This window comes from Lissotriton helveticus, chromosome 8, assembly GCF_964261635.1.
Source record: "Lissotriton helveticus chromosome 8, aLisHel1.1, whole genome shotgun sequence".
Taxonomy (NCBI): Eukaryota; Metazoa; Chordata; class Amphibia; order Caudata; family Salamandridae; genus Lissotriton; species Lissotriton helveticus.
The window spans coordinates 327,589,759-327,617,130 of NC_136069.1; the positions used below are offsets into that span (position 1 = coordinate 327,589,759).

Genomic DNA, 27,372 nt, shown 5'->3' on the forward strand with positions numbered 1-27,372 from the left:
TTGCTTCCCAGAGCTAAGTTGAGGAATTCACAAAACAGCTCGGCTGGAAGTGGACGAAGCCCAGAGGAACCATAGATGGCTGCCAGCAGCGAACAGGTACCAGGCACCACCAGAACTGGGCTGGGCTGCGGCCTGCAGTTCCCTGGTGAGGCACCTATCATTAGGGCATGCCCTGGTGGAGCGGCACGGCACGCGCCCTCTGAAGGGGGGTTTCAGCACCTCATGTTGGTACAGTAACAGAATGCACAATCCAGTCAGAGCCGGTCGCTCGAAAGGTACCTTTTAATTAATTAGCAGCATTAGAATTAAACGGAGCGTGATGTACCTTTGGAGTGGAGAAACGGTTACAGTAACAGCCCGAAGAAACTTCCTATGCCAGGCACACATTCATATTCACCAACGTGCACACACAGACAGCCTGGAAGGCATGTAAGGAACACGCACACCTTCTTCTTGGTGCCGTCGGGTGCAATGATAATTGGTCATTGGACGGACGGTCACACTCAGACCAGCTCACCTTGAAATGAAATATTTTATAGTTGTTCCGTCAAGTGCGCAGCCAGGCCAGGCAAGAAGGTCTCCACGCACTCCTCCGACTCCTCGACACGACGAGGGGCAGTGATTGCGTAATGCGTCACACTGCTAAGGTGGGGCGAGGGCTGGCCAAAAATGTCCTTACAGGGCCGTCATTGGTTGCGCTCGCGCGCGCCGCGCACGCAACCAGTGGATTGACGGCCCTGGAGGACTAGTGAGCGAGGCTGAGAGGAGGGGGGCCGTTACCAATACCGCAGCAGCAAGTTTACACTATTTATATATATATAATGCCATGCATATGATGCATTGCCCCATAAGAAATTGTCCGTGCTCAGGTGCTGGTTAGTGCGAACTTTACTTCAGATGGCTGGCTGGCTGGCTGGGAAAGTGAAGTGACCGTGATGATGATCATGATAAAGAGCGCCGCTGCCGCCCTACAGTCACAGAGGCTGCCGCGGCCGCAACGGACCTTGGCAGACACTCAGTGCCGACCCGCGCGGCCACGGCCGCCTCAAAAAAGGTGCCGCCCAGCAAAAGGTGCCGCCTGGGGCGGACCGCCCCCCCCCGCACCCCCCTAGCTACGCGGCTGCACCATAGCCCTCCTTCTCACAAACATAAATCATATTGGGGTATCTTCACTTGAAGATTCAAAACCAAAACTTGAAGAGAGGGGGAGGCAGTTAAATATGTTTATACAGTAACAAACCAAACAGAGTTCACAATATAATATGATCTAACATTGCTTGGAAACAGGCTAAACAGAGAATTGATGGTAGCTTTTCACTAATGGTGCTATTACAACATATTTAACATTCTGCATCTGAAAGTGATGCTATATATCAGGCTGCAAAAAATCATTAAAATGTTACTAGACCTGCATTGTGTGATCCTGGGCACATATTTTATTTCACAGACCCACCTTATTCTTCATTATCACATTAGAGAGCACCTTCAAATATGTGAGTTCAGGATTTCTGTGTACAAAAAACCTCTTTTGTCCGATTAAAAGATTAAAAGTTTGCTCCATGTATGATAAGAATCTACCCACATTTAGGGTACACATGATCTCTGACTTGCCTCTTAGTTCACTCACAGCATTGCCATCATGGAAGGGGCAGAAGTGTTTTGTTTAAAAACTCATTTAAAATATATTACTAAAGCTTGCTGTGGTAGTGCACTGCCATTTACAGACAGTAAAATTCCCATGTAAATGGGAAAAAAACCTTCCCAGTAATATGCAGTTTTACTAATAAAACTATATAGTGTGTAAAAATAATCTGTGAACATTGGGTTTCAGCAAACATATTTCTCATTTGCACACCAAGTGAAGTGTTTTGATTTGTTTTCATCCTGTTAAAATAATTTTTAAACAGAATTTCAAAAAATGGGATTTCATAACCACTGAAATGTATTTTGAAATGTTTGTACAACTAATTTAGTATCTATTTAATTGTTGTGTGTTAGAAAAAAACTAGCACCCAATAACCTTTCACTTCACATTCTTTTACAGCACCTCAGACAGTTCACTTTACAAAATCCTGGAACTTTGCAGCCAGAGACAGAAAGGTAATTGCAACCAGATGCAAACTGACTTCTGAGCTCTGTCTCAATACACAGAGCAAATGTGATAAGATAAAAACAAGATTTAAAGGCATTTTCTTTGCTACTTCACTTTGAGTGAACAGAACACCGGTTCTTTGTCAGCTCACCAGAACAGGCGAGTAGGCCCGAAATATAGCTCGCCCTGATAAAATGTGACTCGCCGTAGCGCATGGGCAAGTTGATTTTCAAGGCCTGTATATGGCACACATACAAGTATAACACACAAGATGATGGACGGAATGTTGCACAATGGCAAAACATTCACCCCCAAGCAAGCCGGGCTGAAGACGGCTAAAATGCCAGAAACCGGTCCTCGGAAGCTTGTTTCCAGTCCAGGGAAGGCATGGCTTGGCAGTTCGGGCTGGACTGTTCCCATGAGGCACAGGGTCAGACTGATTTGCATATGGCCATGTCTGAACTGGGGTGGCAGAGTGGGCTAAAGAACGGTAATGGATTAAACCCAGATCTGTTGACTGGGTGTGAGTGTTTGATTGGTTCAGATGCTCCGTCCATCACCACCCCCTTTTGTACCACACATACAAGTATACCAGCAACACTATTTTAGTTCTCTATATAGTGATTTACATTTGCTGAAGCTCCATCCGTCTCTTCTCACATTATGACTCACCCATTTCTTTGTCCTCCTGGACCCTTTTCCTTTCAGCAGAGCAGGCCAGCAGCCATCGCTTCTTGTCTTCTTGTTTCTTTGCACAAAACAAATGAACCTCCTCAGTGTCTTTGTTCAAGATTTTAAAAGCGTTCTTGACATTGAAGTTGAAGTCTTTATCTTTCCCGTCCTTGGTGTCCAGGAGCTCCACCTCGTCCATGTCCACCCGGCCCTTGTAGTACAGGATATCCCTCCGGAGCAGGTCCTTCTTGCAGAACACCAACTGATGGTCAAACAGGAAAAACGTCCGCTGCTGGCTTTTGCCTTGTTTTGAGATGCTGGTGAGTTCTCCTGAATGGATGAGTTCAGAGCTTCTGGCTAAAATATCTAGTCCCTGCAGCATAAAAGAGTTCACAATTAGAGATCATGGTGAATCACAAAGGGAAGTGTTTTAGTGATGGAATCCATAAGTAAACGTGGGTAGAGGCTAACTATACACATATGTGGCATGTCTGCATGAAGGGAGAGGGTTATGAAGTTTGCTCTTTATAAGTGCCAATCAATGTGCTTCCTTGTTTGTAGCTAGCTGATGCAATATATATGTGAAATAATGTAAGTTAGCAAAGTCAGAACAAAATATAAATCGAAAAATTATGGCAGCATCATTAATGTGTGACCATAGCTCACAAGAGGAGTAGCTAACCAGATACAGAGCCATTGCTTCAAATAGTGTGGGCCAAGTACCCTCCCTTGTAAAGTGCTTGTAACATGAAATTTGTGAAGCAGTGGAGCAGGGATTTGCTAACATGATCAAGCTAATGGTGAGTTGTGGTTGTACAATATAATTGTAATGACACGAGAGCTCACTTTTGTTCTGTACTTTTAAATGTGTTAATCGGTTTTTTAATGTACTGGTTCGCAATAACGAGATTTATTGAGCCACAATTTTTTTACTGACAGGTCATATATGTTTAAGGTTTAACCATCAGGCATACGTTTGAAAAAAAAAGTGTGGAAAATTGCTTAGGAACTTTGATCGCTAGGTTAGCTAGATTAGAAATAAATCTTAGTATGGTAAATGCCTGAATTTATAGCCAATCCTATGAAACAAACCTAAAAATAAACCATTACACTATCAATCACGTAGGCTAAAAGGGTTAGATAAGAATTTACTACTTTTTGGATTAAGAACAGGTTTTTACAGACCCACTGGGGAACTATTCAGCAAACAATGAGAAAATACATTTCAAACAACATACATCATAGCATAAAAAAAAAAAGAACAGCACTCACCTCCCAGCCCACAATCGACACTTGCCACTGAGCAATCTTGTTTATACTCTCCAGCCTTCGTTTGCGCTCATTGATCAGACATGCGACATTCTTCATGGCCTCGTAGGCTGCCTTCACATTTTCATAATCACTGCAAAAATACAAATGATTAGATACTGACAACGGCATTCCCAATGCAAACGCACGAAAAGAAGGATAGGTCAACTCTTTACTGTGCGATTTAAAATTTGCATAGCTTGGTTTACTTACTAGAGCAGCGGCTACCGGTCTGATTAAAGTTTGGAAGATGTAGGACATCAGCCAAAAAGTGTCAAATGACTGGTGTGCCCTATTTGGAGAGTACACCCTGCCTGTCCTGCATCCTTCTTCAAATTCCAACTCGGGCCTCATGTCTCCCTTTAGAGCTCAATTAGCTGTTCACAAATTAGCTGCTTCAGATGCTGCATCACCGTTCTACAGTGAAGAATGCTTATTCTTCCTAAAGTACCATAGAAATTAGTCTTTTATCCCCCAATTTGTGTTTGATTCATTTGCTCATTAAGAATTTTTATTATACTTATATAGCACACTAGTCAGACTATTTCAACTCTAGCTGCTTATAACTGTGCTTGCGAGTACCCAACTTGGTGGTACTGATTTTATCTTCTCAGCGTTATGAGAGGCTAAGTGTACACAGCAGGACTTGAATATGTAGCCATCAGGTTACACGCACACCTCCACAATGGGTACCTAAATCGACTCAACTATCTTATACTCACCTTTACAGTCTTCAAAAACGAATATAAAAATAGTTTTGCAAGAATTAGATGTACTGGGTCTTTCCAGTTAGGCTACAAACTTGCAAGGCAGAACTTATTTTAAGAAAAAAATGATGCACTGATCTGCAGTTCTGTGAGATCTGCAAAGACATTTGTGTAATCTCTTTCTGAGGTCTTGCAGAGAAGTGCTACGCTAGACCTGTGAACAACAGGATGTGGTGTTCTACAGGGCCATCCCACAGCAGTCAGCACCAGCAGGCTTCACAGGGAGGTCTGCAAGCAGGGCTGGTGTCAGCTCTTTGTGTCTGAGTGGTCTTCTGTATGTTAGCAAGGTGTAAAGTCATTAAATGGAGAAACTAGACAGTTTTACATTATAAAATTACAGCACATGTGAAGAAAATATGTGTGATGATACATGTAAAGCAACAAAGGCCAGGCAGTTATTTTGGATCCTGTTTAACATGTAAGAAAATAGCATCTATGTCACGTGTATGTAATGTACTTATGCAGATTGATTTCTTCATTAAGTGCTAAAAATAACCATGAGCACAAAACACAATACAAAAGTGAATTTATTAAAAGATGAAGTTCAAATCTACCAATTAAACAATCAATAAAACATTTATAAAGCACAGAAAATCATCCATGAGGGTCTCCAGGCGCTAGACAATTATGCTGCTATGTGGTGGTATGATCACTTGAACATCCAGGTCTTGAGTTGCTTCCTGAATTGCTGGAGTGACTGTGCGGTCCTGAGGTGCAGGGGGAAGTCATTCCAAGCCTGGTCTGCCAGGTGCGAGAATAAGAGTCCTCCGCTGTTGGTTTGGTGGACCCGATGGTGTCTGCGATGGAGAGGGAGGCGGATCGAAGGTGTCTGGTTGGTTGGTGGACGGTCAGGAGTTTGTTGATGTATGCAAGACCTTTGTTGTGCAAGGCCTTGTAGGCGTGGGTCAGCCTCTGGAACTGGCATATCTTCTAAATTGGGAGCGAGTGTAGTTACTCGAGATGTAGTGTGATGTGGGTCATTCTGGGGAGGTCGAGGATGAGTCTTGCCACTGAGTTTTGAATAGTCTGGAGTCTTGTTGTGAGGCGTGCAGGGATTCCTACGTAGAATGTGTTTCCATAGTCCATGGCGAGATGTTGTTCCCAAAGATGAGGACTTCCTTCTTGTCCGTGTTGAATTTGAGACAGTTGTCCTTTATCCAGTCCTTGATGTTCATCATGCATTTGTGGAAGTTTGCTTTGGTGGAAGAGAGATCTTCGGACAATGAGAGGATGAGCTGGGTGTCATCTGCATAGGATATGATGTTGATTCCATGTGACCTGACGGTGTTAGCCAGGTGCGTCATGTAGGTGTTAGAGAGGGAGGGACGATCCTTAGGGAACTCCGCAATGTTCTTCATTGGTTCCAAGGTGAACGGTAAGAGAGGGATCCTCGGAGTTCTGCAGGTGAGGTATGAGGCGTACATCTGAGGATGTCTCCCTGGATCCCTATGTGGTGAAGTCTGTTGATCAGGATGTGATTTCAGACGATGTGAAACAGGGCAGAGAAGTGTAGGAGGATGAGGGCTGCCATTTTTCTATGGTCCAGGAGGGCGCTGATGCCATTGATGGCTGCGATCAGGGCTGTATCGACGGTGTGGTTAGCTCAAAATCCGGATTGAGAGGGGTCCAGGAGGTTGTGTTCTTGTATGTGTCGGAGTTGTTGGTTGATCATTTTCCGGAGGACTGATGCTGGATAGGGGAGCAGAGAGATGGCCTGACAGTTCTTTGGTTCGGCTAGGTCGGCTGACTGGTTCTACAAAAGGGGTCTCACTTCAGCAAGTTTCAATTTTTCAGGGAGGAGGCCACAGAGATGGAGGTATTCAGGACCCTCCTGAACTCGTTGCTGATTTTGCTTCCGAGGTTGAAGACGTGGTGGTGGCATGGGTCCGTGGGTGCACCCAAGTGCACGGAGTTCATGATGGAAGTAATGCCTTATGTGGTGAGGGAGTCCCAGTGGGTGAGTAGGTGTTTGGGATCTATGTTCGAGGTTGTTAGCTGGTTGAAGCGGTCTGTGGCAGAGGGTTGGTGTTCGGAGTTTTCGTAAATTGCTTGAAATCGTGTTGTGGAAGAAGTCGGCAAGATTGTAGCAGTTCTTGGGAGGGTGTGATGTCATTCTTAGTGGCTGTGGAATTGGAGAACTCCCTCATGATGGTGAAGATTTCCTTGGTGTGGTTTGTGCTGGCTTCAATGTGGTCTGCCAGGGCGTTCTTTTTGTTTTTTTTCAGGAAGCGGAGGTATTGGTTGAGAGCAATCCTAAAGGCGGTGTGGTCTTCTGTATTCCTGCTAATGTGCCACTTCCTTTCTAGCTGCCTGCAGTTGCATTTGGTCGAGTGCAGTTCCTCGTTGAACCAGGTTGCTCTTTTGACTGGACCTCTGACGTTGGCTGTCTTGGCGGGGCAATGTTATCAGCACATTTTGTGATCCATTGGGAAAAGGGGTTTTTGCTGCTTGTCCTGGGTCGTGTCTAGAGTCTTGGAGGTGGGAGCAGACAGCATTCTTCCACTGGTCTACACATATCTTTTTACAGTCTCTGCACTTGGATCTAGGTGGTACGGTGCCAGACTGGGTGGGACCTGCAACAGTGAAGTCGACGATGTAGTGGGCAGACCAGGTGAGTTGAGAGTCGTGGTTGTATAGGACTCTGTTGCTGGAGGTGAGAAGGGGGTCTAGCATGTATCCTGTGATTTGGGTAGGGTCAGGGACAAGCTGCTTGTGGCTGATGTTGTTCATACTCGCCAGGAGGTCATGGTGTTGGCATCACCAGGGTCGTCAAGGAGGAAACGGAAGTCCCCAAGGAAGATCTGGTGCTCAGAGTCAATTGTGAGCGGGGCGAAGATGTCCGGGATCAAGTTGCAGAAGCTGGGTCAGGGATGGTGCAGTGGTGGTGTAGTTACGTGGGGTGGAAGATCCAGTGGTCCTGGCTCTGGGTGAGGTCCAGGCGCGGACGGTCACAAACAGACTTGCCTTCGGCCTGCCAGTGGTGCAGTGGCCTCCATAAGTAGTCCTGGGAGGCAGGAGGGAATGGCAGGGAGGGCGGGAAGCATCAGAAAACGCAGGAGAATTGGTGTCCGCAATGGCAATGCACGACCAAACAAATTAACATTACAGTAGCTTACAATAAAATTAAATGTTAAAAGTGGTGGGAAAATAATTTATGACAAGGCAAATAAACTGAAGGCAACCGAATAAGGCAAAACAAACCAAAGAATGAAATCCCCACAGCAGGACCGAACCAGGGGCTCGGGGGCTGCGGCACGGTACCATTAACATGTAGCCAAGGCACACAGCAGGGAAACGTCAAAACTAGGCCATGATGGTTAAGGGCTGCTCACAGGGGCCACGCAGTGGCCTCCATACATAGTCCCGGGAGATGGGAGAGGCCAGCAGGGAAACGGGAGGGTGGAAAGCGGCAGAAAAGTCAGGAGAATCGGTGTCCGCATTGGCAACATGCGATCAAACAAATAAACAATTACAGTAGTTTACAATTAAATGAAATGTTAAAAGTGGGACAACTAATTTTGGGCAAGGAAAATCGGGCAAATAAACTTAAGGCAACTAAATAAAAAGGCAATAAAAGCAAAAATTGAGATCCCCACAGCAGGATCGACCCGGGGGGCTTGGGGCCTCCGCCTCCTTCGTAGACCTTCAAATGGATCCCCCTCGAACACCGAAAGACAGTCACTCACGCCCTGGTCACAAGCAGACTCGACTACGGCAACACACTCTACGCCGGAATAAACAAAAACCTCATCCGCAAGCTACAGAACATCCAGAACGTCGCTGCAAGACTGGTCCTCAACCTGCCAAAACACTGCCACATCTCCCAGCACCAGCGCATACTCCACTGGCTCCCCGTCGAGGCGAGAATCACCTTTAAGATGCTCAACCACGCACACAAGGCCCTCCACGGCACCGGACCAGCATACCTGAACAGCCGACTCAAATTCCACGCACCCCAAAGGACCCTACGATCAGCCCAGCTCTCCTATGCCGTGGTCCCGCGCACCAGAAAGACCAGATCGGGAGATTGCTCCTTCTCCTTCCTCGCTGCCAAAGCATGGAACGCCCTTCCGCTCCACCTCAGACAGACAACATTGCTCCCTATCTTCGCAAGAAACCTCAAAACCTGGCTCTTCGACAGACCCCCTACTTGATGGAATGGAACCTGCACCCCCCCACCCCTAGCGCCTTGAGACCCTTACGGGTGAGTAGTCGCGCTTTAACAAACCCCTGATTGATTGATTGATTAAAATGCAGCACCGTAATCATGTAACTAAGGTATATATCATTGGCATCGGGGAAGAGGTGAAACTAAACCACGAAGGTCAAGGGCTGCTCAACAGGGACGCGCAGTGGCATCCATACATTGTCCTTGGAGGTGGGAGTAGGAGGGAGGGAAGAAGCGGGAAGCGGCAGAAAAGGAGGAAGAGTTGGCGTCCGCAATGGCAAAGCTTGACCAAACAAATTAACAACAACAGTAGTACAACAAAATTAAATGTTAAAAGTGGGGGGGAAATAATGTAAGGAAAAAAAGAAAACAAACTGAAAGCAGCCAAATAACAAGGCAACACAAACCAAAGAATGAAATCCCCACAGCGGGATCGAACCGTGGGCTTGGGGTACTGCGGCGCAGTACCTTATTCAGCTGGCCAAGGCAGATCTGATCGGCAGGGGTGGAGCGGCAAAACTAGACTACAAAAGGTGCTCCAGGCATTCAAACATATGCTTTGCAGGTTCCAGACATATATTGGAGGGACACTGTTTATATGGCTGTATTCTTGCTAGCATGCGAGCTGTGATCTGCAGGTTCCACACAGTGCTCCTGCAGCAAACCTGTAACTATTTAATGATAATTCAACCCTGTGACAAACAGATTACACACACCTCTTTGTAATAAGTACATGAGTCATCCTGGGCTACCCTATTTTACTAGTGTTCACCATGAAGAGGTGTTTTCATCACTTAAAATGCAAGTGGACCCCACCTCTCTGTAATTATGAGTAAGCACACCCATGCCACAAAACACCGGACATAGTGCTGCTGCTCAAAAGATACAGAGCCCCACTGGCCCGATCTAATGTAAATGTTGGTGTGCTTTGTATTTAAGATGCAATACTGGGTGGCTAGGCTCAGAATGTGAAAGAAAAATGTGGTGGTTACTCATATCACCAGTAACTGTGAAATCGTGTCCTCATTTTAAAGGTGGATTCCATTTAGTTTAATAGGCCAGTTTTTTCAGAATATCAAGTTCCCTGCAGTGAGAACAAGGAGCAACGCAGAAGAATCCTTTCAGCAATTTTCTTCAATTTCTGTAACTTGTCCCTGTTCAAAACCTTTCAAAAGAACCTTATTTCTTAATTAGCAAGAGCTCTTTCGGAGTGGTTTGTAAAGGCAGTGCTTGGACAGTGGGGGCATAAGAGCCAGTCCCCAAAGAAAAGAACTTGTTTTCTGTCCCTTGATGCAGACAATTTGTCACTCTGAGAAGAAGAAAAAAAGTGAAGAAAAAAAAAAAAGGATCACCCTGCTGGGCTGAGAAAATGGCTGAACAGTGGTTCTGTTGTGCGTTTACCACACACAAGTGAGCAGATTTGGGGAACTCCCAGACCCCACATTCCACATGAGAAGACTGTGGTGAGGAGGCGCATTTTCAGAATAGAGTTTAGGGCAGGGCAAGGCCAGCGACCAATCACTACGAAACAAACAGGAGCATAGAAGAAATACCACAGCAACTGAAAGCCCTGCAGTGTGTGGCACAGCACTGCCATTGTGTGGGCGCTGCTCACAGCAGGTTATCTGTCATGCTCTGTGTATTATGCTGCTTGCCAATTCTAAATTACTGAACTATGGAAACAGAAAAAAATATTCGTGCTTCAGTGCTTTGTCCCGAAAAAGGGTGAGAAGAAGCAGAAAAGGGATCGCTGAATGTCCTAACTTGCACGTTTAACTGTTGATAACTCACATTGTCAATTGAAATACAACAGAATATTGTGACTCTTGTTGATAAGTGGAACATATGATACATCACAAATGGAGCTCTGAAACCGATGCACGGTGAGCTGTGATGTGCAATTGGTATAGATACAATTATAACTAAGCAGGTGAATGAAGGTAGAAATAGCTTACTCCGGATTCAGTAAACGGGCAGCAAATTTACCCCATATATTGCGACTGCAGAAAGCATTATTATAAAGCACAGTGGGTATCTTCTGAACTATGGCATGTGCAGCGAACTCGTAAAAGTGTATTCGAAAGAGCCTGTTGGCGTAAGCGCATTCCTCATTACGTGGCATGGCTGCACGACTGATGATGGCTACATTTCTCCTGTCTTGAATAGCACTTGCTTCACAGTATGGGTATTCCTGGTGGAGCGGTAGGAGCATGCCTACAACTTCTTTAGGGCCCCTCTATGGGCCTTGTGGCTTCCTGAGACATATGCAGCTCAGGGTTGCTTGCTATGTCACATACTCACAGAGCAGACGTTTTGGTCACCGATATGTGTGCGCGTTCATCCAGTCCTTTGCAAAGGACATCAGTCACACCCCTGGCACAGGTAAGTGGAGGCACCTGTGAACATTCAGCCATAAGGACTTGTGGTTGTGCTGGAATTGTTACTTTATGCGTTAACGCTTCAAGTGAATGCACACGACATATTACAGGCATTATTATTCGATGCACCCGGTTTACTAACATTCACAGCACAAATGAACATACGACTACACAGCATAGAAAACACTCACCCTAGTGTTGAAGTTCATATATATATGACCAGAATAATCAGGGTGTAAGCGCACTATCACAGCTTTTGCTGAAAGAACCATAATCAATTTGCGTAACAGTGATACCTCTTTTGCTGTGATTTCTCATTCAGGAAATAGTGCCATATGCAAGAAAGAATATTGAATTCTATTTCAGATCATATGTGTTAGGTACACATTTCAGTGCCTCGTTGACCTGCAATACTCTCCTAGGGTATCAATGATGGCCCCCAAATGTCTGCACCATGTCTGATCAAATGCATGTTTTGCACCTCATGGAGATGGACATTGGAAGTCTTCAATGGTGACCTGGAGTCCGTAAAAGGACAGTCAGCGACTATCCAAGACTGTAGGAAAGAAAGTCTGTCTGAGGCAAACCTGGAATACTATATTCTACCTCTGGCACGTGACCATTTTCCGGTGGCGCACGAAACATAGAACAATATTTTGCGTATCCTATCTGACATTTCACTGTACTGTCGGCTGAATCTCAGATCTACTGTCTCAGCTCTACAAAGGCTAATTTTCTCTTGTTTTAGGATTTTTCTGATCACATTCATGAATAAACGAAACAAGCACGAAAAATAAATAAAATACATAACAAGCAGCTTTGCCAATGCTAATGTATTAGAGCAGAATAGTCTCCGCATGTCTCATCCACAAACATTTTGCAGTGGTAAGTTACATTTACAACCACAAAAAGTTCTATTTGTTTCTAGTTTTGCAGTCAAACAACTAGAGGTAGAAAGATGAGTGAACCCAGGGTAATAGGGTGGCAATGGAAAATATGGTGAGCACACACACACCCACAAACATCGCAAACCTTCAGGGTACTCACAATTTTTTGTACATTTGTGTGCGTAAGCCATGTACGAAAGGTGTGAGCTTTAAAGTAGTGCATTTAGTCCTTTTATGTGAATGTGGAGTTGTGTTTTGAGCCTTACTTGAATTGCACAACAGTCAACACGACCTCTTTGTGTTGTGTACATTGACCTCTACCTCTAGGACCTCATCTGCTCGTGAATATGGAAACATTCTGTTCATAAACGCTCTCTACGTGTACACGGTCTCTGTTTGGATTCGTGTCTCCTCTGTCAGGATCTAGAGAAGGCAGCTTCTCTGCAAATGCTGGACAGCTTTCTCATTTGTGTATTTCAGACAGACATGCGCACCAATTTGTCTAACCATTGTTAAGCGATTAAATACTTTCAGCCCAAGTGCCTCAATCGCAGAAATAAACCTTCAGCATTAAAAGCAATACAATTTACTTAAATGGAGTGTGCATTTTGCTCTTTCCTCACACACAGCTTCTCCTATCACATCCTATCAGAGTTGCCACGTGCAGGGTTCCACTGAAGAGAACTTCCATTCGCAGCCCCAGGGGCAGAGACCCCGGGTACCACAAAGGACCTAGGGAGGCAGCTCTCACCTGTGCTCTGGGGTTGTGTACTTCAGCAGCTCCCCCAGCTGCAAGGGGTATTTACAGATCTTCTGCACCGGAGTGAGCAGGAAGCCATCAATCGCGATATCGATCATCTGCTGAAGCAGCCGGCAGGCCTCGAAGAAGTGGCGGTATTTGCCCTGCTTCATCAGCTTGGACAGCTCGACGCAGGCGCCGGGGTGGTTGTTGCAGTACTCGGAGTAGATGTCAAACCCTTCTTGCTGCAAGGGAATACAAGACAGACTAAACTTCAGAAATGATATCTGAGTGACACTGATTGCAAGGATATCTGAGTGACGCTGATTGCAATGTTACAACCCAGGAACTTGACGTCCAGCTGGTTTGAATAGAGTCAATAAAACCATCTTTGCCCATAGTATGAAAGGATCATGGCTGCAACATTCCATTCCACAGAATGATCACCGTCAGCATCAATATAGTCACTGCTTAGCATCATACAACAGGTGCACACACTCAACTGTGAAACGTGATTAATTTAAAACTGAATTTGTTGTGATATAAAGCCACGTAATTATTAGAATCGAACAGTCCAGTGTTCTTAGTTTCGAATAGATTTTTGGGAGGAACCCTTGTTTAAACGAATGATTTGAGCACACATAGTAACGTACATAAATAAATACATCTATAAATAAAACGGATTGCTTTTACCCAGTAGACTTTTTTAAGGCAGGAAGAAGAGAGCACAATCACATGTACTAATAATAGCAGAGTGCAAACTGGCGGTGCTTGTCCGGTTCTTAAGGGGGTGAGGCAGCCTCCTGCTCATGCACACAAAGAAGCGTGCAGGCGGGACAGAGCCCTGCTCGCTGTAACAGAGCAGTATGGGCGCGAGCTGCAGGCCACCCTCACCACCGCGGAGAATGCGAAGGCCCATGCGATAGAGGGGGACGGTCCAGACTCTACACACTGTGGAGGCGGCCCAAATACACTACATCACAGGCAATGGACTTAGTCCCAGTCCTAAAAATAGTTTAAGCCAAGCTCATAGTTGCACTGCACTCCCAGCCACACTTTAAAATGCAAGAAACAGTGGTTCAAATGGCAAACAATTAGATAAAATGAGTAATATATATACTCTGCATAATGGCATTTGAAAAATGGATCATGTGAATGTCAGACAGAGAGGATACCTAATACTGTTTGATTGAATATATGCAGTTTTTTATAACAGTAAATCAAATTCTTTTTCACTTATATACAATGAAAGTAGTGCTTAGTGTCCCCAGTGTGTATTGGAACCAAAAAACAAAAAAGTACTTTTGTGACAACAGTGCTATATACAGTTTGGTTTCCTTCTTCTGAGAAATGATCAATGAATAATTATTTATCCAACCACTGTTTATTTGCCATTTTAACCACTGTTTCTTGACATAGTTATTACCCTGGTTCATTTTCAGTGGGGTTCCCTTGTACTTCTTAGATACTTTAAAAGGCAGCACCCTCGATAGACCCTTGGAGCTGGGGTACCCTTACATTCATCGAGTGGTCATAAAGTGCCTCTCTTTCTCCCTGGAGCTTGCTATATGGGCACCACCTGATGAGTGGGAGATAGTCAGTGCAGGGACAGGGTCAAAAAGAATGCCATTATATCCCCTGGGATAGGTGCTCATTTAATAAGGGAACAACCCCTGCTGTACTGTGAGGAAGCGGGGGGAATAATAAGCAGCAATAGACCTACGTGTTGCAGGAAGCAGGTTCCGATTTCACTCAAGTGAGGCTCTTCTTTGTTGTACTGCTTCTCGAGGTCCTTCAAAAACTTCCGCTGGAACTTATAAATATCTTCAATGTTTCCAAAAATGGTGTTTAATTGGGCCTCCGTGAACATGACCGTATGTTTTTTGCATTGACGGATATAGCCCTACAGGGAAAAAAAATAGAGAAATTAATGAACAAACTTGGATAGAAAAATAATTATTTCAAGTAACATGATGCACATCACTGATTTTCAAAAAGAGCACAATGCGGTCTGTGTAACATGATAGATAAAATGATTAAATATATCATAATAAAAATACTGCAGTCCATTTTAGGTGGCACATATAGTCTTCCACTGAGCAGTTAATGTTACCCAGACGCACTTGGTTTACAAACATTTGTAAACTGAACTAATGTCTTTGACTTGAAGATTACTCTGAGCCTCCTGACACGTCAGCCTAACTATGAATAAATGTGGCTAGGTAAGTTATGCAAACTGCAGTATTATTTTTATTTTGTGGGTCTTTTTTTCTCATACTCCACTGGTGACCCAAACTGCTTCCAGCAAAAGTTCCTTTCCTGAACTGATAAAACTCCTAACATCGGTGGTAGATGTAGGGCTGTATGATAAGGAACATAAGCAAACACAAGTATTCATAAGAAAGTCAATTTCCTTATTCTATCATCCATTTGGAAGCTACTTCGCTAATTTTTCAATAAGAAATAGACATTTCCCAATGGCAAATGCACCAATAAAAACGTTCACATGAGCAAAAGATTACCTATGTGTGTTTGTTCACTGCAGATTTTATGCTGCACAGATGTAAGTTGATAAAACACTTGTATTGTTATAGCTAAAAATCAGGGCTGTGTATCAGGAAAGCTGTGGACAGAGGTAAGTTTAGGCTTTCTTCAAAGTAGAAGAAAATGGCAAAGAAAACAGAGTCCGATACTGCCCTAGACAAAAAGACCAAGAGACGTCTATCCCCATTCCTTGAAAGGGCACATTTAGTTACAAGTGGCTGAGGCTCCACTCTGTAAGATGCATTGTGAAACTCAGGCAGACTTGCCTACTGGGAACACTGGAAGAATTCCAGACAGGTTAATTCCTCCTCTGAAGATCTGGCAGGGTTAGTCTAAGCCTGATCCAAATGTGGCTGACTAATTACCAGCACCATCTGCTGGGATTTCTCCCCAATTTTCAGGTCTTGCCTACCAGACAGCGTAAGCCATCTGTTTGAGAAAATACCTATTGTCTGTTTACAGTGGGCTTAGAGACTGCCCGTTGCATACCATTGTTTGGCTGTAACGTCACTCTCAGTCACTTGCTTTTCATTTGTTAGCTTGTGTGGGTTTTCCCTACACTTCTTCGGGTTGTCCTAACCCTGGAGCAAGGCCTCATTACTTGTGCCCTTCCACAGCTTACATTTCAAACACTACCTTTTTATTTTTGGTGAAACACTCTGAGAGTGCATGTGTTTTCCAGCTGTATCCCTCGTGTACTTCTCTTCACCCCTCCACCATGCTGCTCTCTCTCGCCCATGTGCTTCTACCCCCCACCTGTGATGTGCTAGCCCTCCTGTGCTGCTCCCCTCGCATTGCTTTCTTGCTCGTATGCCTCTCCCTCCGCTCCAGGTAGCTCTTTGTCAGTGGTATATTTCTTTTCTCCTCCTCTGGCACCACATTGCTCTCATCAGGCTGTAAACTTCTCCCTGCCCTCCGTGTTGCTTCTCCTCACCCACACCCTCCATGTTGATTCTTTCCCCCATGGCACTCAGCATAGCTTTGCAACCTATATTGTTTCTACTCCCCCGCACACTATATTGCATTCCCCACCTGCTTTAAAAACAAAAAAAGCATTAGTTCTACTTTTCTTTTACCAAATTAGATTGGTAAATAAAAATCAAATCAACTGCATCATTCCCTAAGTATGCACGGTGTACATCCGGCATCAAGGATGGCGTACAGCATTGCTAACAGCCTTTGGCGAAGCCAACAGGTCTCAAAGGCACGACCTATTGGCTTTGTCAACACTTGTTCTAATAGGTAACACTGGTCCTGTTATGAAACACTTAGATGACCATGAACACCAGCTTTATGGATAGAGTAATTGAATGTAATGGTTGGTGACAGACTATAATAGTAGTGAAATGCAATTAAGTGATTTCTTTGAAAATACAAATAATTTGCATAGTTCCTCTTTCACTTCAATGCAAGATCGGTATTTTCAGAGGCATTTCTGATTTCAGTGTCTGTGAATAGGCTAAGTGTTGCAATATCCCTTGTCGTCATTTATATTGTGCAATCATTTCGGAGAAGCGTCAGACATATCTAGCCTTCCTGTCAAAATGACAGGATGGCTAGATATGTCTGACGTGTAAGTGCGCAATAAAACACGTATCTGCAGCAGTGTTTACAGTACTCCTGTGTGCTATAGCCATGCAGCGAGGCATTGTAGTCATAGACAGCATCAATCAAAATTCAATAGCTGCAGGATAGGGGGCATAGTCACTATGAATCATAGCGGGTTCACAATGCATTGATATTGGTGTCAATCAGTCAGGGTGGGACCGGCCTATAAGGCAATCAGGCAGTGCCCGAAGGGATGTCTGGGAGGTCAGTTTGTGCACCAGTTTTTTTTGGCTGTTTTATGCGCTTGTGGACCGGTTTTCACTGTGGATTTCCTTGATATTACTACAAACATTGCCTGCAGCAAGTAACAAATACATGCAGACACCCAAGTGGAGAAGTGTGGCTCAGGGGTTAGAGGCAGCAGACCCGGAAGCTGAGATCGGTCCTGGACCAGGGTTCAATTCCCCGCCTCGGCGGGGTCTTGGGCTAAAAATTCCACGGACTCGATAATTCTCGCCCCGGTGCCTTCTCGACTCACGGGTTCACACTCTGCGACTCTGGGCAATAGCTTGCTTAATCTCCACAACGGCCCCTCGCGGCGGGATGCCTGACTTTCACCTTGTGGATACCCTGCTATCTCACAGGGGAATACCAGGAAGGGTTCCCTAAGCAAGCGCCGGGAAACCCACTGCGGGTAGCTGTGCGCTATATAAGCTCAACTACATTTACAAGCCTTCCAAAACACCTCCATAGCATATCTTTACAAGTTCAAAACGACCCCAATTTCAAGTGTGGGTCACATTTTTAGATATCTAATTTGCAAGTGGAGGACACTATTATACTGGTGCTTAGGCCTGTGTTCTGCCCCAGTCTGACACTGCAATCTATACATTTCCAAATGGAGATTGAGAAATTCCTTTATTGCTAAGATGACAATATGAAGCTATTAGGAGAACCAGATCTAAAACGTACGGTTGATAAAACAAATCAAAGCCATTCAACAGGCTGACTGAATCTGAGAAAGCAAAGGACATGGCCCTTTCATCAATGGTTGGTGTGTCTAGGTGAATCAATGAATATGGGCAGGACTCAGATTATTCTATTTGCTGCCACCATGTCTCTTCAGCTTGCTCCGGTTGAACCCTATTGTTTTGCTTTTTGCGGGCTCATGGATGTTATTCATATTTGTATTCTTATTTGTATTCTTTTTCTTTTACTCACATATCTTTACTGCATTACCTTCACTCCTCAGTTCGCTCCTGTTCTGCTTCTTACTGCCCTGCCCTTTGTTTGTTATGTATACTTCATGGACATATAGTTTATGCATGTTTTGATTATCCCGTACAGAGCTGGACCTTCTGGGCACGCACGTTCTACATTTGTGACCCTCAGTTATTCATAATACCCTCGTGAGATGGTCTCATATAGTACACAAATGCTAAAGAGATGAACATCTTTTTTTCCAAATTCATATTATTCTACGGATGCCTGGATGCTTACATCACAGATGTCCTTAAGGTGCTTGATGTAGACTCGCTCTGTGTTCATTATTTCCTGTATGACGTTTGTCCGCATCTGATCTTTGTTCTCTGCGTTCTTAAGGCGGTGCTTGCTCACTTCGGTGTCATGGTCCCCATCCTGACTGCTGCTTGAACTTTCCAGACCGTCATCCTGATTGACACGTAACTGCAAGTAAACAGAAAATAGAGATGAGTGACAGCACACACAGACGCACACATACACACAATCACTGTATTCAATGGAGGCTTTTTTTGTTCAATATTCACAATTTAGTTGGTCTTAACATTTCTATTATTGAGTACATCGGTTCCCTTTGATCCTTACCTAGTTTGTTTGTTTATTCTATTTTCTGTTATAGTGCCTAATAGCACGGTAGTAGCATTAAATTGCTACAATGCTTTTTTTCCCACAATTGGAGGTGGCGCATCATCGAAAACATAATTGGTTTCTTCAGTATCGCTGCGTGCTTGAACGATGGCTTGTCGATGCACATATTTAAGCTTTGGAAATAAACTATGCTGTGGGGTTTGGCTTAACTCTGCGTTTCAACCTATTGGGTTGCTGGTTCTTCGTCGTGTCAGGATTCTTCCTCTGCATTGTGTCGGCTAACTATAGTTTTGCAGAAAAAATAATTTGTGTGTCTTAACCTAGCACTTAATAATCACAGGTTCCTCTAGATATTAGCTATATGCTCGCAAGTAAAGAATGCCTGTCCAAAGTACAACACTGGATAATAACTGGGTTTGAGTTATTGGGGTTGCCAGTATACTTTGGTTCCAACTGCTGTTGCGCCTCCATTGCATTGTTCATCATTGGTGTTCAGTAACTTAAATGACCACTATTTCTGTCTTCAGTGACATGTCGGACGCTACTACTTACCCATGATTAACGTGCTTTAGCAACCTTCAGGTAGGTTTAGTATGGTTGCTGGGGCTGGATGGGTTGGCTTTGTCTACAATAATGTGCGGTATTGTTGTCTACGGTTTTCTACTGGAGATGTTGTGGTTTGGTCTCCAGGAGGTCAAACCTGTACCTTCTCAAGAGTCATAATTTGCTTCCACCTGTCGTTTGCAGTATAGTGTCAGTAGATTGGGTGGATGTCATCTGCAAGGGCATTGGAGGTAGCCACTATTAGCTAAAGTATGTTTGGTTGATGTGGTTTCTGTAATGCTCACAGCACGGGTTGTACTGCCCTATTTAAGTGTATTCCCATGGCATTGATGGTCGCTGCACTTGGGCGTTTTTTTGGTTCTGAAACATTTTTTGTTGTTGTTCTGAAACATTGTAAAAGCACTCTCTTGAAAGTTGATGGCCTAGCGACCTCAAAAGGGACCTTGTGACTGCTCTTGGAAGGGAGTTAACCAGTTCATCCTCGTTAAGATCATGTTGACATTACCAAGTACTTTAGGCAAACCACCTACAGGTAATAGTTTAGTACCCTAGTAGTGCAATGGGCGATTGCCCCGGTTTACACTGTTCTGTGGCATTTTGCTAAAACTGAAGGGAGTTTTAGATGTCTATGTTCCTTCTTGTTATACTGCATGCGTGTGAAGTTAGCGCCTGCACATTTGCTTGTTTGCTTTGCAGCACTTTGAATGACAGATGCCTCTGCATGTGTGCTTGTGCCATATTTTAATTGTGGATTTAGAGACAAAAGAGAGCGGAGGGCTGCACTTGGGAAGTGGTGTACCGTTTAAGCGCTAAAGGCAGAGTGCGCAATCTACTCTATACGTGTGCCAGTAAGGCACATAAAATGTAGTGTTTCCGGGGTCCAGCGCGTGGGCGGGAATATTCTAATGCTTATGACTATTGATGAGGATCCCCTGGAAGAGAACATTTATTCCATCCCTCCCCTTTAGAATGATTCATTTATTCCACCCACACATGTATGGAGAATAATACACTTGCTTTCTAATGATGGTTCTTGTTAGCTTTCAGCAATTCTATTTACAAGATACAAAGCATTTTCCTGTAGCTTTACAAATTATGCCTGTATTTGGTGTGCAGCAAAACTAAGCAAGTAATCCTCTGAAATCCTAATCTGTGAATGAGATTCCCATTCTGGGTCAAAGAAAATGTACTGCTCATGAAAATCCCCATCTGTGCCAGGCGCCGGGGGCACCTGCACTCAGTAATATTGCTAATGACGAACACAAGTGCATCCACTCGGTGGCAGCGGGTGACTGTCGGAAATTAAAGATGCTGGATTCTGGCAGTGAATAAAAGAATGCAAAACAACTAGGTGATGGACAGAATGCTTGAATTGATCTCAGCCACTGGCAATCGCTCTGGCCGCAACCCAATCCATTGTTTTTTGCCCACCATGCCACCTCAGTTCAGACCCAGCCATACGCAAATCAGTCTTGACCCTGCTCCCCATGGGAACAGTCCAGCCCGAACTGCTGGGCCAGGACCTCCCTGAACCAGAATACAAGCAGGACAGGATTCGCCCTTCTTTTGAGCTTTTTAGAATGGTACAGCTTGATTCCAAGTGGCTCAGTGAATAACAATGGATTGGGTTGCGGCCCAAGTAATTAACAGTGACTGATATTAATTTGAGCATTCCATCCATCACTTTTTTGTATGCTTTAGTGAATAAAGGAAAGCATGTGAAGCTGGGCTTCATCAAGTAGTATGAACACGTACAGTGAGCACGCCTCTCTCAACAGTGGCAGCAAGTTGTTTGAAAACAGCAAGTGAATAACAGATTTGAAGTCAGAAGTTGTATCTTTGTTGTGACCCATTCCTTGCCTCACAAAAAGTAAGCCAAGCCTGGGACTCAGTGGACCAATGATCTGGGTTTGACCTCATGTTCAACGCTTGTTTGATTGCTAAAGCGTGTAACGCTGATTAATTATAAACTTCTGGTTCAATGACTGTCAATAGGGTCAAATGATGCCTTGGGGCGAGGGATGATCTACAGACCTTCCTTTGTATTATAACGGGCTCTAGTCAAACTCTGTGTGAGCAGATTATTGGGACTTCATAAGAAGTAGCTGTAAGAGTGGAAACAATGCCTACTAGGGCAGTTGTGGCTATTTTAATATAATTTGACATCTGAAGCTTTACAGAAGCAGCACGCTTGCTGTACCACGTATGTGTTTATGGAATGATTACTTGGTTTTGGGTAGAGAGGGTTGGTGGAGGCTGCAGTAAATCCCACCACAACCCAACAATCTCCCTTGACTTATCTGTGGAAGGTAAGGGCAAAATGAACATAGAGCACCATAGAAACATGACTAGGTTAGCACCAGACGGATTACTTTAAACTGCTCATTTGAAGAGCGCGGAGTACAGGAAAGGAGGAGTAAAGGAAAGGAGGAGTGGAGTAAAGGGGAGATGTGACATAATGGCCAGAGCTGCCGACTTTGGAACTAGGGAATGTTTGAGTCCTGGCCTCAGCTCAACATCCAGCGATTCTGGGCAAAACGCTTAATTTTCCATTGCCTATAAATGTGTAACGTAATCTAGCTCTCTGGAAAAATGCTCCAATCCCCTTGGGCTAAGTTTGCCCAATATAAAACTGCAACAACAACAAAAAAGATATGTATGTAGCTTCTATGTACCCTTGCAAGGCATCTGCTTGATGCGCACAATTTACAGCAGAGTACTCAAGGAAGAGGAGTGTGATTAGCTCAAAAACCTACAGCGTATCGAATGCCTGTCAGAAATTCATATTTCTTTCATGCCTGAAAATACAATAAATTAATGACCTTGTGAAGTATAATTGCCACTCCTTGCCTGATCCCAGAATTAAACTCTTTTCTTCCCTTTAACACCACTCTTCACAGTCACCGCCTAAGGCATTTTGGTGACTCTTGAAAATGAATGGGAGCACTCATCAGTGAGAAGTGCCCAGACAGAAGCTACCTGTCATCTTTTACACTTCTATTCCAGAAGAATGTCAAATACAACTGTGGAGCCTTTGAGGCATTTAAATGAGAACAGGCTATACCAACCTGAACAAAAAATACAACACCTGCAGTGTCCTGCAAGTGCAAGGCCTTCATATGTGGAATCTCCTTCTTCTAACCCACTCAATCAGAGAAAAGCACCTCCTCTTAAGGAAAACACTAAATGCATTATTTTAAATGTTAAACCCCCCCCCCCCCATTCAATTCCATCCTTCTCCCTTCCTGCAAGAAGCAGAAAAGTCAACAGGCTGATTGCAGAAGCAAGACCACTCTTGAAAAGTTTCACCGTCATCCTTTGTCACCCTATCCTTTCTCCCATCCTCAACTCTGCCACTCCCCTCGCTGAACTGGCCCATCTATGCCTCGCATCAGCACCCTTCCAATGACTACTGTAATCGCTGTAGCTCCACTTTCTTCTGCACTGCCTACTGTAAACCCCACAAAGAAGAGCCTCTTTACTTTGCAGTTATGTGTGTCCCATGTTGGTTAAATACATAAAAACATAACACCAGGTAAAGTCCGGACGAGTTAGCCTTGAAAATTGCCTTGATGCAGTAAAATAAGTGATTGACGCCACACATGCACCAACACCCTGCCAGATAATTCTATCGAACATAGCTCTGTTTTGAATAAGTTCAAATAGACCTCAGTTAACATACCCTGACAAAGCTGGCAGGAAACCAGGCTTCGTGGTCATCGATCCGGCCCCACCACCAGTCATCGTGCTGTTTGTCTAGAACTTGAATGACATCGCCAGCTTTGAAGGCCAGCTCTTGATCATCCATAGTCACGTGGTCCCATAGTGCCTCTGCGTAGATCACACTGCCATCACCATTGAACTGGAAAGGAAAAGGCAGAGTTAACATAATGACACCATCTGATACAAAGCAACATGTTCTGCAAATTACTGCCAGATCTGACTTCAAATACTTTGAGAATTAGTGGTGCTTGTATTGCAACTCTTCTAAAATTCAAGCAAAAAAAAGGGTTTACATACATGAATACAAAAAATAATATATTTTGTTGTAGTTTGGGTTGAGACATTTGTGTACCACGTATCATCATGAGAAGAATGAAAAGACCACAGAGACCAGATAAATCCAGCACCCATTCAATGGGAAAACACTTGGTCACAACACAGAATACCACAAACAAGCCTTTGCAAAGATAATAGGATTCCTATTCAGGAGACCTATTGGTTTTCACAATGATATTTGCTGAGGAGAGGGGAAGGGGAGAGGCAGGAGAGGGGGAGGGGAGAGGCAGCAGAGGAGAGGGGAAGGGGAGAGGCAGGAGAGGGGGAGGGGAGAGGCAGCAGAGGAGAGGGGGAGGGGAGAGCAGCAGAGGAGAGGGGGCGGGGAGCGCAGCAGAGGAGAGGGGGCGGGGAGCGCAGCAGAGGAGAGGGGGCGGGGAGCGCAGCAGAGGAGAGGGGGCGTGGAGAGGCAGCAGAGGAGAGGGGAAGGGGAGAGGCAGCAGAGGAGAGGGGAAGGGGAGAGGCAGCAGAGGAGAGGGGGAGAGGCAGCAGAGGGGAGAGGCAGCAGAGGAAAGGGGGCGGGGAGGGCACGTGAGCTATGGTGGAGCAGGAGGGGAAATGACAACACAGAGCATGCGGTGCAAGGAAAGTGGGTATTTGAGGGGGAAGTAGCACACCAGAGAGAGTGCAAGAAAAGGCATGAACTCCCAAGGAGTGTTGAAAAAGAAAGATAAACGTTGTTCCTTTAATGTGAGCAGTGAAAGGCTACAAGTCCTTCAATCAAAATAACTGTAAAGAAGATATACTCCATGCGGGGGGTGAGGGGGGGTAGAAAAGGAATCATCTAATAAGAAGCAAGCAAATGAGTGCGTCAAAAAAGCCAACCAATGCTAAGCAATGGACTGGCCCAAGTCCACTTCAAGTGTTGGTACTGCCCAAAATAGGTATTTTTTGTAACAACAGACAGCTAAATGGTATCTGAGGGGCTAACAAGAGAGCTATCCGTGACCAACACGCCTTCTATCTAAACTGTAAAGATTGTAGCAAATATTGACAACGGTAGTAAGGAGCAACAAATTGGAGTTCTTGAAACTGAATTTTTTATAGTATTCTTAAAAAGCCATAAACCTTTGGAGAATTGAAGCAGTATCAAACTCAATACCACAGCATTGTGCTTTGAACTTAGCTTTCGGCTACAATGTGCTTGTTGAACACACTTCTACCTAATGGATGAAGCTTGAATAGAATTTGACACCAAAATCTGAAATAATAACAAACACTGGCAAAGCCTTTACTCTAGAAGGCTGAGCTTTTAACTTGGTCAATCTCCTGCTAATGTATGTCTCAAGACAAATTAGCATGCATCTCTGACAACGGGCCTACCAAACCACAGCTAAAGCCACCTGTAACCTAAAACTTCCAGTGGGAAGGCATATGTGGTGCCCACACTTTCTTGGAATATACACATGTCTACTTAATAATCTGCAAAAGGTTGAGGTGTTCCCTAACACTGGATATCATGTAACATTTATCAGAGAAGAACACATTTAGGTCAGCAGGGGCGGCTGGTGGATTCCAAAAGTGGTGGGCAATGAATATGCGAGCAACCAAGTCAGAACTGAAGGAAGGTCTTGGAGAATGTTTCTTGTGTGAAAATTTAGGGGAAAAAAGGTTCATACTAAAGTTTAAGTATCAACAAATCTTGCTGAAAAAAATGAAAAAAGGGCTCAAATTGTGCATTTACGGCGGTCTCCTATACTTCAGTACTTAGCATTTCATGCCACTAGTCTCTCCAAGGCCCCTCTTCAGCTATGATCCTCTTAAACCCACATTAACACCGGTGGCAAACCCTGTCCATTGCCATTTACAAGCTGGTACTCTGTTACTTTTGCCCTAGGCCACAGTGGTCAGCAAACATATGCAACACTGCAAAACTGGCAATACCCATCCATCCATCCTTACATTACAATGACTTGTGCCCAAGGACAAATGAGAAATCCTGCACTGGCTGCTGCCTGTAAAGGATGAAGTGCATTTGAAAGAGATGAAATGCTGGCATTTGCTTGCATTCACACAAATAGATGGTATGAAGTCCAGCAGTATTATCATTGCAGGATAACCATCCACCTCTGCCATGGTATAGAGCGCGTGCCCTCGAATCATATGGAAAACAGAAAAACATTAACAAATTGGATTAACAGTTGGCTCATAATGTATAGTTGTCCTACAACAAACACTGCCTTTGTTATATTCTGTGTTTCTTTTTAGGAAATGATTTAGTAAATCCAATGGTGAAACCCCAAGGAATCTTATCATAGGCTATTTTTCCAAAAGAGTAAAGAACACTTGTAAAAACTAAACCGAGATGTTATCAAAATTAACATATGGCAAGTAAAGTTCCACTCACCAAGCAAATGTGGAACTATAAAAAGCTTTTTAAATTAAGAGGTGAAGGGAGGCCTGGGCCGGTGCCCACGCTGACAGTGACCCCACCCCAGCCCCCTGGAACTGACTGAGGTAGTCAGAGGGAGGGGAGACTGATCTCGGCTGCGAAACGTCTGCTGTTCCAGCAGTTCTGCATTTCAGCCCAACAATCCGCCGAGAGAAAACACATTTTTGAATCCGACAGGCAGAAAGAGAAGTTATCACTTTCTTAGAAATAAGAGTGAGAAAAGCAGCTGCTGTTAAAAATACCGCTGCACGTGTTCTCCACTTCTTGAGAACAATCTTCAAGGAAAAGAACCAGCTGCCCGACTCCTCCCACAACCTGGTACCATCAGCCACAGCCACTCCCAGACTGACACAAAAGGAGCAATGCCCCGATCCATTTATTTGTATGGAGATTAGATACCTACACCCTGGCCACAGCAATAGCACCCCAGGGTATACTGATGCTGCACTACTGAAACAGGCCATAACCCCCACTCCTGACGCCACTGTACTGAGGGCGAGGAAATCCTCGACTGGCACATGAGCAGTATTACCCACTCCACCCTTACTCCCTCTCTCCCTCAAAGTAAACACAGCCTCTGCTGTTTCACTGTGAGCAACCTGCTGGCCTTAGCATTGAACTGCTCGGTGTGCCTCCGCTTGCTCCCTCCTCCTCCATGAATGGTAGGGCAAAGCCCCCAAACCTCATTAACACCATCCGCCCCTTGTAGGTGTTCTAAGAGTAATGTTTGGAGGTTAACAGCACGTTACAATAAACAAATAAAATAAAAAGTATCTGCAAGACTTGGATTAGCTAATAAACCAATTTCAGGAACAAAGATTGTAAAGAAGAACTCTTCCTCAAAGTAGTATCAATCTTCTTTATTGGCAACTCTGCTCCCAGATAAACATTACAGCTTCACATTGCTTCAACTCCCTCAAACTGTCCCTCCCAGAATCCCCTCTACATTCTTAATTCCACGAATGATGTTGTTGCATTCCAAACATAGAATGCCCCAACATGACACATCTTCCCCCTTCCAAACAAAACAAAAAAAAAAATGTAAAAAATAAGATACATACTCAAAAATGTAATCTCTGAAATTGTGAGGAGTATTAATAACTCTAACAAACTTTCCCAGTCTCCTTGAACCTTCATAAATTCGTGGTTCACACAATTCATTATTTCCCAAATCATCAGCCTGTCCACTTCCTGGACTACTCTCCTCTTCTGTTTCCATTCCTTCCTCTACTTCATCCTCCCACAGCCATTCATCAAACATATCTGCAGCTCCACCCGCAGCTCCATCCATTCCTTCACTTCATCCTCCCACAGCCATTCATCAAACATATCTGCAGCTCCACCCGCAGCTCCAACTCCACCAACATCCATCTCCTGTATTTTTTTAATATTGTACACTTGTTGTGCCT

General features: G+C 44.4%; 1 protein-coding gene across 4 annotated transcripts in view; it reads right to left on the bottom strand.

The window, feature by feature from the left end:
* The window catches only part of SPATA13 (spermatogenesis associated 13), a 166,748-nt gene that overhangs the window by 34,594 nt on the left and 104,782 nt on the right, over positions 1-27,372 (bottom strand). For all 4 annotated transcript variants that reach the window (XM_078657101.1, XM_078657102.1, XM_078657103.1 and 1 more), the window contains 6 exons: positions 23,198-23,377; positions 18,604-18,789; positions 14,735-14,914; positions 13,024-13,256; positions 4,037-4,166; positions 2,765-3,137 (listed from right to left, as the gene is read on the bottom strand). In XM_078657101.1, coding sequence (XP_078513227.1) covers positions 2,765-3,137; positions 4,037-4,166; positions 13,024-13,256; positions 14,735-14,914; positions 18,604-18,789; positions 23,198-23,377 — 1,282 coding nt within the window. The remainder of the gene's footprint in view (positions 1-2,764; positions 3,138-4,036; positions 4,167-13,023; positions 13,257-14,734; positions 14,915-18,603; positions 18,790-23,197; positions 23,378-27,372) is intronic.